We start from the raw sequence: 13254 nt of genomic DNA on the forward strand, positions 1-13254 counted from the left end.
CCGTCTTGGGTGGCCCTGCACAGCATAGCTCATAGCTTCATTGAATTACGCAAGCCCCTTCGCCACGACAAGGCAGTAATCCATGAAGGGGGTGCAGAATATAGGTTGTGCTAAAGAAAATAATTTTAAGATATTTTAAGACTTTCTTCCCTAACCATACACATTTGAATGCCATCCCATTTCATGGACCAGCAAAAATTGGCAGGAGCGTGTGGGGATAAAAGATAATCAAATGATTCCAATAAATTTCTCTTTTTGTTCCTTTTAGAGCTGAAGTGGGTATGGGTGTGTGTGCGCACTCAGGCAGCTTATTAAGAAATGATCAGTAGAAATGCATATATATTTTACTAAGTATCCTAAGTAAACATATTTTTATTTTGGGATTATCAGAACAGAAGAAAAAATCCTACTTCTGCTTTTTTTGTGCATTTGTTTTTAGTTGATCATTCCTCAATTAGGTGGCTTGTATATATAAGTTGGATGACAGTTACCATAAACACTAGTAAAGATGAGCTCTCTGGGAATTGTAGGATTTGTAATCCCAATATATTTGAAGGATGCCAAGTTAGGGAAAGCTGATATACAATAGAGTAAGTTAATATTAAAGCAAGAACCTTCAGAAGATGTAGAAATTATGATTTGGCTAGAACAATAATAATATGGTAGGATATTCTTGAAATTTAAAATAGGGGAAGCAATGGCCTTTCTGGTTTTTTTTTTGTACTGTGAGGAATAAAAATTCAACTCCTAGGGTGTTAGAAAACAAAACAAGCTTTATTAAAGTTTTTGCAAAAGCTGGTGGAACTCTTGGTAATGGAAAATCCCACAGTTCACACCTGATTCAATTTTTGCATAGGTTTTTATACCCTGTATCGTGCATCATGCCACACCCTTCCAAAGTGAGTGCAGTTGATAGGCCTACCTGGTCACATGCTTTCCGACCGCCTAACAACCATTACAATTACCAAACCCTCCAATTATTAGATCAAAAGCCCCTTTTGTTTCTGTCTTATCTTCCCTTCTTTGCCTATGGTATGATTTGTAACATCCTGGTAACTAAGGATATAGACTTATCTATAAGGTGAACTGTTACCCAAACTGGATAACTGCAATTATAAAATATTTATGTCTTCCCTTGATTATCTATAAGAATGCCTGCTTTGCATCTAGAAGCTATGTGTGTAACAGAGTTCATGCTTCAGTTAAACATGGCTGCACTTTGATTCATAGTTATACTTTAAAATACTAATTCTAGGCAGTTTTTATAAAGAATAAACCTTATATAAATGGAAAATATGTTATTCATAAGCTATATGCCATTCTACAATAGTGTGCACTATTCTAAAAGTATATTTTAAGTCAGTGTATATAGTTTCTCTCTATTCCTCCAGCTTACCATATCTCCTTTCCTAAAAATACCTTGGCTAAGTGCCTCTATATGCCTATTCCTTTAGCAGAAAGGGAAAATTACAACATGTACACTTCTTGTATACCTCACAATACAAAGATAAAAACTTATTAAAATACAAGTAATACGGACAATAGTGGAAAGAGCTGATTAAAGTAGATACTTTAAAAGATAAACTCTCTATTGAACTGAGCTTGATTTCTATTAACTGGAACATATGCAATTTTCTATATACTGTAGCTATTATATTGTGTGTGGGCAGCAACACTGCTGGGCCTTATCACGGAGGTGTGTAAAGTTGGAGCATTGCAACTGATTAAAATACTTTCCTTCCATCTCAAGGATAGGAGGAAAACACATTAACATGGTTGTGAGGAATACTCCACACACTTTTCATTTCTGATTCAAACAGAACATGAAGCATGAAATGAAAATATAAATTAGTAATATTTCATCGTTTTGTCAGATTTTAAATAAAACTTTCATGTGATCTATCCAGCTATAATGTCTCTAAAGTGTGTGATGCAAATGGCTACTGTCTATTGGGATCTGAAGCATTTTAGATATATTCAATATTCATCTAACGAAAGAAAAAGATCATACAACAATCAAAGATTATGAAGGTAGATCTGAGACCATCATTGTGTAAACTTTTGCTATAAAGTGAAATAATTTTTATTTAAAAAAATCATTGTTTCTCTTGGATTCATATTTTAATGTAAATGCAGAACTAGTTCTTGGATCCAGAAATGCAAAGCATTAAAAAATGTACTGGTAATGCTATGCCTCTGTTGCAGACATGTACAGTTTTCTAATTCTACTTAAACAGATGCTTTTAAAATCCCTTTACGGATTGCTGCAACCCAGATTGAGCAAACTTGCTATGGTACAGATGATTTTGATATGGAAAATATTGTATGGATGTTAAATATACGAAAACAGACAACCTGGGATGATTTTTCAAAAGCGGTGACTCAGGCAGTGACAAACCATTTCCAAGCAATTGCCTCTGATGAATGGAGAAGCCTGGAAGACTTGACACCTAATAATACCACAGAATTCAGCATCGGCCTCACTGCGTGCAGTATATTATCCATCAAACTGGGTAAGCACTGTTGTTTCACAGATCTTTCACATGTAAAAAGTACCTTCTGTAAATCTAAGCCAATTACAAGAAGCTGGTAGAATATAAAGACTGTCTTCAGATTTAACACTCACCAGAGACCTCAAGGAAAACTTGGCTTTATCTATTCCTTCCTGTGTCTGAATGATAATAAACCTATAATATAATATCACATTCAACTACAGTATAATGTTGATATTTGGCTTTTTTAATTTACTGTCTTGTATTAATCCAGTCATTGATTTGTACAGTATAATTCATGCTTTAGTGTGATATATGAAACCAACTGTGACTTATTCCATGCACCCCATTTTAATATAATGTATGTATCCCAGTGTGTGATTAATTCATCCCCTCCCCCTGTACCAGGCTTATTAGTTTAGTTAGGAATTGATTTGAGTTTGTATTAAACCATGATTCCTGGTGAGTATATCAGGACAAATTAGGAATTGGAGTGGAGTCATAGTTTATTTTGTTTGTATTTATCCCATCTTTACTATTTTTATAAACAACCAAAGGGGGTTATTTTGAACAAATTATTATACATATTACAAATTACGGTCCAATTTAATTATTATTGTAGGAGTCAGGTTATCAGTGATAAAGCATGTGGAATCTGTACAGTTCATGTGGTCTGTAGAATAATATGCAAAATGAATTTATATGTATTGTCTCCAGTAATTTCCTTTACTCTGCATTAATCTATGCATAATAAAAGAGATGAATGCCAGATTATAAATTAATAATAGTTACAATAAAAAGCCGGGTAGAAATTTCATTAAACTTTATCTTTACCCTTATTTGCAGAAATCCAACAATTTCAGTTATCATTTTTTACCTGAACTTTATTTCAGTTTTCAAATATGATGGGGAAAATAATGAACTGTTTAGTCCCCCACATGAGTTGTACTATAGTCACTGTATTAAATATAAAAGTGTGTGATGTATTATATAAATTGCATCATAATAAAACTATTAGTGCTCTGGGTATGCCTCTGAACTCCTTTTCTTTCTTTCTTTCTTTCTTTCTTTCTTTCTTTCTTTCTTTCTTTCTTTCTTTCTTCTTCTTTCTCTTTCTTTCTTTCTCAGGTAATATTTCATGGTCAGTAGGTCAGACTTTTCCCCAGCCACCTTGGGAATTTTTGAAAAGCAGTGAGGTGGAACACATCATCATATCTTTACTTGGTAAATTCATTTATTTCTGTCTAGCATCATATATCACATTTTAATGAAAAGTTATAGGATTGTCATCTTCAATATATTCTTTTTAATTTTTAAAGTTCAATACCCTTCCTAGAATATGTTCACAATTAAAAATGTGAAGTTCAGCTACAACAGTTAATTTTTAATTATCTTTCCAGATAATTTCTTAGCTTAGTGCACACAATATTCATATCATATGCAAATTATTTTCAATAATTAGTTTTGAGCTACAATTTTATATTTATCTCATAAATAAAATATACAATAAGAAGGTTTTATTCAAACTATCATTCTGGGGGCCTTTCCATTCTCAGCCTCACCACCTTGAAATATGATCACAACAGTTCTGTCCTACATTACAGATATTATGATGATTATGAAGGTGTAACGTGTCTAAAGAGGTTAGAATTTTCCAGAATGCTTTGCCTAAAGCATGCATGTAATTTTGTTTTTCATTGTTATCCAATACAGCCAGAATAACTCACAGAGAAGTTTTTTCAAGGCAGTTTGGATTGATTAATTTAATAAAAACTACAGCTGTAGGCAAATGCTATGCATTTACAGTAGTGTGTAATTTAATACTTAGCCCCTCCTAACCATGGAATTGTATTCATTATTCTTTGTCCTATAGGTCCCCAAGAAGGATATCTGCACAGTGTGACTTATGCATCTATGATCCATCTTCCAACTTTACAGAATTATCTCAGGCTGGTATGAAGATGCTTAATACTTCCTAACAACATTATATTTCTTTCTGCCTTGCCACTTCTATAAATGTGCTGAAGGAAAATCCTATAAAATACTCTCATTTCCTACCTAAGCATTTGAGAAAAGTCTGTTGATATCTACTGCTGTCAGGACTCCCTGACATGAATGAGAAAAAGAGAATCAGGAGTTTGACCACTGCAACAAACTAATTTCTTTCTCTGGGGTATCATTTATGGCAGGGGAGGGCAACTATGGCCCCTTGACAACCTGGGCTCAAGAATTCTAAAGTTCGTCCACAGGTCATAAAGGGGCCATAGTTGCCAACCCCTGATTTATAGTATTAAGAAGCAGATTATTTGTGACAAAAAGTAATGGCAAAATTATATTTATGTTTAACTGAATAACTGTGACTGGAATATGTAACATTATTTTGAGGTTGGAAGATTGTGTCTGCTTCTCTCCCTTAAACCTTTGTCTATGAAAATTTTATTTCCTTCCCTGGTTTCATTCAATTGTCTTGGAGAAAATCTATATATGTGGTCACTAGAAGTTGATGGCACATAATCAGTCAATCAATCAATTCATCTTATTGCTTAGAATAAACTGTGAAAAGAGCCATTCAAGAGAAGCAGAAGCTGTGTCAGCAAACCACCATTTTTTCCAGGATATTTGACTTCAATGAACATACTCTAAATTGCTTGATTCCTGTGTATGAGTCAAAACATTAACCTCTCCCTAAGTTCACCAAAGAGACATTAGTGATCTAGCATAGTCTATATTCAGGTACAATTGAAGTTTAGATTAGCTACATCTGGTGAATCACAGATTCCCCACCACTGTTCTAAGAGTATTAGAAAAATTATGCTGGATTAGATCAAGATTCCAAGCAGTCTTTTTATAACAAGGTGCTTTAGTGAGGAACTCACATATACCAGCTGTCTCCATGTTCTGCAACAGAATATAAAATCATAACACTTATGACATCTATAAGGAAGGAATTCTGGAATCTGCAAGGAATGCAGGGGCTCACGAGGTTAGGATGCTGGGCTGATGATTGGCAAGCTCACATTTGAGACCTGGTTGCTACCGTGGGATAGGGTAAGCTCCCATCACATGCTCCAACTCCTGCCAACCCAGCAGTTCAAAAGGGGCAACCGCAAGTAGATAAATGGCTACAACTTAGGTGGGCAACTTAACAGGGACGTAAAGTGATAGCAGCAGTGATGTCACCATTCAATCCTTTCAATCCAGAAGTGCTTTAGGGCTCCCAACACAACTATAGTACTAGTACTGGAACCTGCAGTTTAAAAATGGGGGAAGAAAATTCAGCAATTTAATTCAAGATATCACAGCTCTAAGCATATCTGTAGTCATTCTCCATTTTGATGGTTCTATTGGCTTGAAAGTGTGTGTATGGGTATGTCATGGGAGTTTGATAACTTAAAACTTTACTGGTAGATTCCTTGTTCCTAGAGCTTCCCAGTAAAAGATAATAATGTTAGGCTTCCATCAATCAGGCTGACTCTCCTAACATAGTCCTAAAATCTAATTAGCTTTGTATCTTTATTTCTTCCACTAAAAAGTTGACCTGTTTATGGACACTGACTTATTTTATTTAGTGTTCAATTTCTGATGTTATAGGAAAATTATTTTGCTAAAAATTAGGAAGCTGTTTCTTACCAACATTCATGGAAAACAAAAGATGAATGCCATCTATTTAGTCTAAGCCTGAAAGCTATGTAAAAATAAGGAATCCACCTACCACATGGTTTAGAGAGCACCATTGTTAATACAACAGGAAAGGGAAAGGAAGGCTGGAATCCTATTCTTACTTTCCTGGTAATACTGGTAAATCCAACTGAACTCTTCTTTTGAGCATGTATGTACACATTTACTCCATAAAACAATATGTGTATCTGCCTATGTGGGCCTGTTTCTGTGCCTGTGTCTGTGTTTGTGTGTCTATTAATTTTTTAACAGACTTGCTGAAAATACTACGTTTTAGAATTGCATATTGTACATGAATATTATTCTGTTTCTCCCTAGGTGGAACAGTATCGTAATATTATCTTTCATGGTCCAGAAGGAAGTTTACAAGACTACGTGGCTTATCAGATAGCCCTGTGTCTGAAGGTAAAAGGATAAAACTGCACAGCATTTGGAAAAATGAAAGAACACACTATAAATTTTTATTAAATTTGTAAATTTTTGACATAGCACAAGCAACTGGCTGCAGGTTTCTGCTGTGATATAGTCAAAGTGAAGATAGACGCTGATTTATCCAAGGAGCAACTTGCAGAAGTATTCATCAACAATGGTATGAATTATTTCTGACTTTAAGATGTATGCTTATTGGTGCTTATACTGGCAAAGCTACTTTTTCATTCATAAAATCTCTGATCTAAAATCTGACAAAGTATAAGCTTTTTTATTGGATTGTTTCATTATACATACTGATTCATTACAGTATGCTATGTCCAAGAGTGGCTTAATTTTTTTCTAATGATAGAGATGTGTCCAGGGTAGGGGGAAGAGTAGGTTCAGTAGATTCATGGCTTGTGTCTAAGATTCTTTGTTGTGTTTTCCTAGCATGACAATTGTAAGGCTCTCCTCTCTATTATCAGAACTTTTCTCAAACCATTTCCTTCCTGATACCAATGGGCCACTTCTGAAAAACCCAATCATCTCAAGGGGACTTCCCAACAATTGGTGTATAACAGGTCATGAATGCAAACAAGTAATTATATGAAAATACACTACATTCAACACCATGGGGCTTATTTCCAATAGAAATGGATTACATTATAACAAAATACTTTTATCAAAATATTTCAAAATTAGAAAAAAAGAGGGGCTCAATGAGAACTATTAGTACCTTTTAATGGATTACCCATTAAATGTGTTTCAACTGTTTTAAAGATTACAATGTTTAAAACATTGTTTTGGTTTTTTATTCATATATTAATATTATATGGACATTAGCATTTTGAGTCCCCTTGTGATGGAATATCCAGCTAGAAAGGGGGGGAGGGGTGAAAAGACTGGAGAGTTTGGAGTCCTTGCAGGGAATGAAGCAATAGAGGCCACACCCCCTCCCCCAGAATTGGCTGTTACCAAAAGAATGTAGTCAGTCTGGCAATATTGTTGTCAGATGCAAGGAATCACCATGAGTTGATCAGGGTTGCTTCTTTATTGTTGCCTTCCTATTTACAAGAATCTCAGCAGACTGAGTATATTTTCTTCTTGGGAACAGCCAAAGACTTCAGGAATTCTCCATGGGAGGTGGTTTGACTTCCTCTCACTTCTTTCCCTGGAAGGACTCCAAGCTGACCAGTGTTTTCTACTCCTCTCCCCCACTCTAGTTGGAGAATCCACCACACTTCTAAGTGTCTTTTCCTGCCAGTAATTCATTGTAATTAAAATAACAGACTTCTTTGGTGTGTGGAGCAACCATATAATTTTGTTCATGTACAGTCATCTGACTCTCCCTTTTTTGCTCATCATTGGTAATTTGGGTTGTTCCATCCCCCATCAAATATAATGAGAATACCTTCTAGATATGTGAAATGGACTTTCTTTTGCCAGACACAATAAACTGTGCGTATTTCCAGGTTGCTTGATTCCAGTGAAACAGCCTTCAATAAGCAACAGAATCATCGTCATTTTAGAAAATTTAGAAAAAGCCTCATTATCAGAATTACTCGGGGAGTTTCTTCAACCTCTTGAAAATCGTGGCTTGGATAACCTCTACACTGTAAAAAAAGGTATAAAATACATTAATTCATTTGGATTGGTTGTAATCAGGAGTTGAAGAGAAAATAAACATTAAAAGAATAGGATTCCATTTTGTTCTGTCTCCTTCCGTTTAAAGTCCTATAGTGATTTTTAATTCATTTAATTGATTTATATTTGAGTTGTGAGATTCTTTATACTACAACTATAGAAAATATACATTTTTTTCTTATATTTTAAAATTATTTTAGCCAATGGAGTATCATATACATATTACTTCCATGAAAACTGTTTCCTCATCGGGACCATTGCAAAATCTCGGCTTCAGGGCTCTGACTTGATGGTTCAGCAACATTTCCTCTGGGTTCAGCTAAGATGGGATGGAGAACCGATCCATGGTGTCCTGCGGAGATTCTTGCGAAGGAAGGTTTTAAGCAAGGTAGGAATCTTACATGTTTAAGTTTGAGTCAGTTTTTCACAACTAAATATATTTTAGATGATTACTAAAGTCAGCCTCGCTTTATGTCAAGCTCATAGTGATCTCATGAATACATCATTATGGCCAAGAAAATTGTTGCAGAAATAAACTTTTATTTTTAATGGATAAATTTTAGGAGTAATTACTATCAACAGCTGGTAATTTTCTAGGCCCCAGAGGCCGACTGGTTGTTTTTAATACACCATGCTTTATTGTTTTTTGAATAGCATAGCTGCAGCGCAGTATCAGATTACAGGCAGTCTTTGAGTTATGAATGTAATGGAGCCTGCCCATTCCATTTATAACTCGAAAACTCGGAGTGAATCTCGTACCTCGAACGAGAAAACTCCCTGCTCATTAAGACATGGCTTGTTAAGTGTATATGAGGTATCTCAGGATGGGGAAGGCAATGGAGGGCCTAGTGATGGATCTCCCCTTCCCAGCTAGCCACCCAGCCTGCCCGACCTACTCCTTGCCTGACAGGCCGATGGCCCAAATCCTGACCGCTCTTCTCCTTGTTGTCCTCCCAACTCAAGCTCCATCCATAAGGAAGAAACTGGAGATGCAGAGCAGGATTGCTCTCAAGAAGACGCGGGTGCACAGCTCGCTCATGTATGCTGGCCTTATTGAGAGCAATCCTGCTCTGTGCCTCCTTTCAGACAGAGCAGAGAAACTCTAGCCGCTGCCGTTCAAACACTTTTTATCTGAATGGAGACCTTGGGGAGATGGGGAGCATCTTCTGCATGTGAATGCAAGGCTTGAAAATACAGCAAATTGCTGCGTTTTCAACCACCCTATTTCCGTACAGAAGGAGCTCCCCATCTCCCCAAGGTCTCTCTCATGTGAAAAATGTTTGAGCAGCAGCGGCTTGAGTTTCTCTGCTCCATCCTTAAGGAAGAAACAGAAGGTGCAGAGCAGGATTGCTCTCAAGAAGACACAGGTGTGCTGCTCACTCACATGTGCTGGCCTTATTGAGAGAAATCCTGCTCTGCACCTCTGTTTCCTTCCACTTGGACATAGCGGAGAAACTCAGGCTGCTGCTGCTCAAACACTTTTTATCTGAATGGAGACCTTGAGGAGATGGGGAGCTCCTTCTGTGTGTGAATGCAACGCTTTGAATTTGCTTTGTTTTGAACTGCCCCATTTGCTCACAGAGGGAGAATCCAGTTTCCCCAAGGTCTCCCTTCTAATAAAAAGTTTATGAGCAGCAGTAGCTTGGGTTTCTTGGCTCGATCTGAGTGGAAGAAAGTGGAGGTGCAGCAGCGGGATTGCTCTCAATAAGGCTGGCGCATGCGAGCAAGCAGCACACCCAACTCTTATTGTTTGAAAGCAATCCTGCTGCTGCGCCTCCACTTTCTTCCACTTGTACAGAGCCGAGAAACCCAAGCTCTGGCCCCGTGATGCCTCCCTGCTCAGTTGAAGGCTTTGTTCCTGCCCTCAGACCAAGGCCAGCGCATGCAAGCAAGCCGATCAACTGGGTCATGGACGATTCCACGCTTTGCCCCATAGGTGTGCAAACGAAGCAAACATTCCCCCCCCTCAGAGAATGGAAGCTTCCGGGGGCCATGATCTTTTTTTCAGAAAATGGATGTTTGAACTCGCATGAGGGGCATTATCTCTTTGATTGATTGATTGATTGATTGATTGATTGATTGATTGATTGATTGGACCTATATGCCGCCCTATCTCCCGAAGGACTCAGGGTGGCTCACAACAATAAAACAGCTATAAAAAACAGTAATACAAATATTTAAAAAGAATTAAATTACAAAGCCCCATAATTAATTACTAAAACCAATAAAAATTAAAACAATATTAAGAAACCCCATCCTCAGTCCAGGTCGGCCAGTTGGAAAAGATACGTCTTTAGGTCGCGACGAAAGGACTGGAGATCTGGGGCCATCCGAAGTTCTCGGGGAAGCTGATTCCAAAGGGCAGGCACCCCAACAGAGAAGGCCCTCCCCCTGGGGGTCGCCAGCCAACACTGTCTAGCTGACGGCACCCTGAGGAGACCCTCTCTGTGTGAGTGCACAGGGCGGAGGGAAGTCGTTCCTGGCAGCAGACGGTCCTGTAAGTATCCCGGACCTAAGCCATGCAGGGCTTTATAGGTAAGAACCAGCACCTTGAACCTCACCCGGAGGACAACCGGCAACCAATGCAGCTCACGCAGGAGGGGTGTAATATGGGAGTATCGGGATGCTCCCATCACAACCCGCGTGGCCACATTCTGCACCAGCTGAAGCCTCCTGGTGGTCTTCAAGGGCAGCCCCATGTAGAGAGCATTACAGTAATCTATACGGGAGGTAACAAATGCATGAGTGACTGTACGTAAGGCATCTCGGTCCAGATAGGGGCGCAACTGGCGCATCAGGCGAACCTGGGCAAATGCCCCCCTGGCCACGGCTCCTATATGATGATCTAAGTCGAGTCGTGCATCCAGGAGGACGCCTAAGTTGCGCGCCCTATCAACGGGAGGCAACACCTCTCCCCCCATAACCAAAGATGGTAAATCTTGGACAACACGAGATGCCGACATGTAGAGCCACTCGGTCTTGGCCAGGTTGAGCTGGAGCCTGTTCTTCCCCATCCAGATTCGTACCGCTTCCAGGCAACGGGACATCACGTCGAGGGCATCACTGGGTTGGTTCGGAGTGGAGATGAAAAGCTGGGTATCATCAGCATATTGATGATACCTCACTCCGAAACCACGTATGATCTCACCCAGTGGCTTCATATAGATGTTGAACAGGAGGGGAGAGAGGACCGACCCCTGAGGCACCCCCACAATCAAGGGGCTTCGGGGTTGACCTCTGTCCTCCTGCCAACACCATCTGCGAACAGCCCGAGAGGTAGGAGGAGAACCACCGTAAAATAGTCCCTCCCACTCCCAATCCCCAAAGACGTCGCAGCAAGATACCACATGGTCGATGGTATCAAAAGCCGCTGAGAGGTCCAATAGGACCAGGACAGAGGAATAACCCCTATCCTGAGCCCGCCAGAGATCATCCACTAGCGCAACCAATGCCGTCTCCTTGCTGTACCCGGGCCTGAAACCTGATTGGTATGGATCCAGATACTCAGTTTCCTCCAAGACCAACGGGAGCTGCCGTGCCACCACGCTCTCAACAACCTTCGCAAGAAAGCAAAGGTTGGAGACAGGACGAAAATTATTCAAAATAGCTGGGTCCAGAGCAGGTTTCTTGAGGAGGGGCCTCACCACCGCCTCTTTCAAGGCGGCAGGGAAACACCCCTCACTCAAAGAGGCATTGATCACTGCCTGGAGCCAGCCTCGTGTAACCTCCCGAGCCGCATAAACCAGCCAGGAGGGACACGGGTCCAATAAACATGTGACGGCACTTAATCTACCCATTATCCTGTCCACTTCATCCGGAATCACAGGGTCAAACTACTCCCAGATAATATTGGCCAGACCTGTCGCTTCCCCCTCGTCAGATACTGTCCAATAGGAGTCTAGACCGGTCCAAATCTCAGCGATCTTGTCCAGCAGATGTTGACTAAACTCCTTGGCGTGTCCCTGCAGGGGATCTTCCCCATCCCTTGATTTAGAAGGGAACAGGTCACCCTAAACAGGGCGGCTGGGCAATTATCTGCGGACGAAATGAGGGAGGCAAAGTAAGTTCGCTTCGCCTCCTCCATTTCCACAAGATAAGATCTCGTAAAAGATCTTAACTGTGATCGGTCAGACTCAGACCGACTGGACCTCCAAATGCGCTCTAGGCCCCTCCTCTGGCGCTTCATCTCCCGTAGGTCCATGGAAATCCATGGGGCCCACCGGGATCTGCGTCGAGTCAGAGGCCGCAAAGAAACAACGTGGTTGAGAGCCTCAGAAGCAGCCCGTTGCCAGGCGTCAACCAAGGTCTTGACCAGGCTGTGGGAGAGGGAAGCAGGAATCAAACCAAGCGCTGTCTGAAAGCTTTCTGGGTCCATCAAGCGCCTGGGGTGGAACCACCTAGTCGGTTCCGCCTCCCAGCAGCGGGAGGTGGCATGACGGAGGCCCAGCCACAGGACATGATGATCTGTCCATGAAAGGGGTTGTACAGATGGAGAAACCCCACCCAGATCATTAAGCCATTGCCCGGAGATAAAAATAAGGTTGGGCGTGTTTCCCCCCTCATGGGTCGGGCCCTGAATTATCTGGGTCAGGTCCATGGCCATCATGGAAGCCATGAACTCTCGGGCCACTCCTGATGCCCCCCTAGGGAAGGTAGGTTAAAATCTCCCAGCACCAAAAGTCTGGGAAATTCCACCGCCAATCCTGAGAAAGCATCGAGTAGCCCGGGCAGAGCCGTTGCCACACAGCTGGGAGAAAGGTACATAAGCAACAGGCCCAACTGACCACCAGGGCCCCACCTTAAGAGGAGGGACTCACATCTGCCTATCTGAGGGGCAGGCAAAGGGCCTCATTGATAACCGCAGACAAAGGGCCTCCTTGATAACAACCGCCACCCCGCCGCCCCTACCCTGAGCCCGAGGCTGATGCAGCACACAGAAACCTGTAGGGCATAAATCAATCAGAGGGACTCCTCCCTCTGAGCCCAGCCATGTCTCCGTAATGCATGCCAGGTCTGCGTCTTCCTCCTC

At 40.7% G+C, this 13254-nt stretch overlaps 1 protein-coding gene across 1 annotated transcript in view; it reads left to right on the forward strand.

The window, feature by feature from the left end:
* The window catches only part of CTTNBP2 (cortactin binding protein 2), a 170514-nt gene that overhangs the window by 106969 nt on the left and 50291 nt on the right, over positions 1 to 13254 (forward strand). The window contains exons 10-16 of the mRNA XM_083366677.1: positions 2238 to 2513; positions 3621 to 3716; positions 4366 to 4445; positions 6489 to 6575; positions 6660 to 6759; positions 8054 to 8206; positions 8426 to 8613. Coding sequence (XP_083222803.1) covers positions 2238 to 2513; positions 3621 to 3716; positions 4366 to 4445; positions 6489 to 6575; positions 6660 to 6759; positions 8054 to 8206; positions 8426 to 8613 — 980 coding nt within the window. The remainder of the gene's footprint in view (positions 1 to 2237; positions 2514 to 3620; positions 3717 to 4365; positions 4446 to 6488; positions 6576 to 6659; positions 6760 to 8053; positions 8207 to 8425; positions 8614 to 13254) is intronic.

Source organism: Vipera ursinii, assembly GCF_947247035.1.
Source record: "Vipera ursinii genome assembly, chromosome: 6".
Lineage (NCBI taxonomy): Eukaryota > Metazoa > Chordata > Lepidosauria > Squamata > Viperidae > Vipera > Vipera ursinii.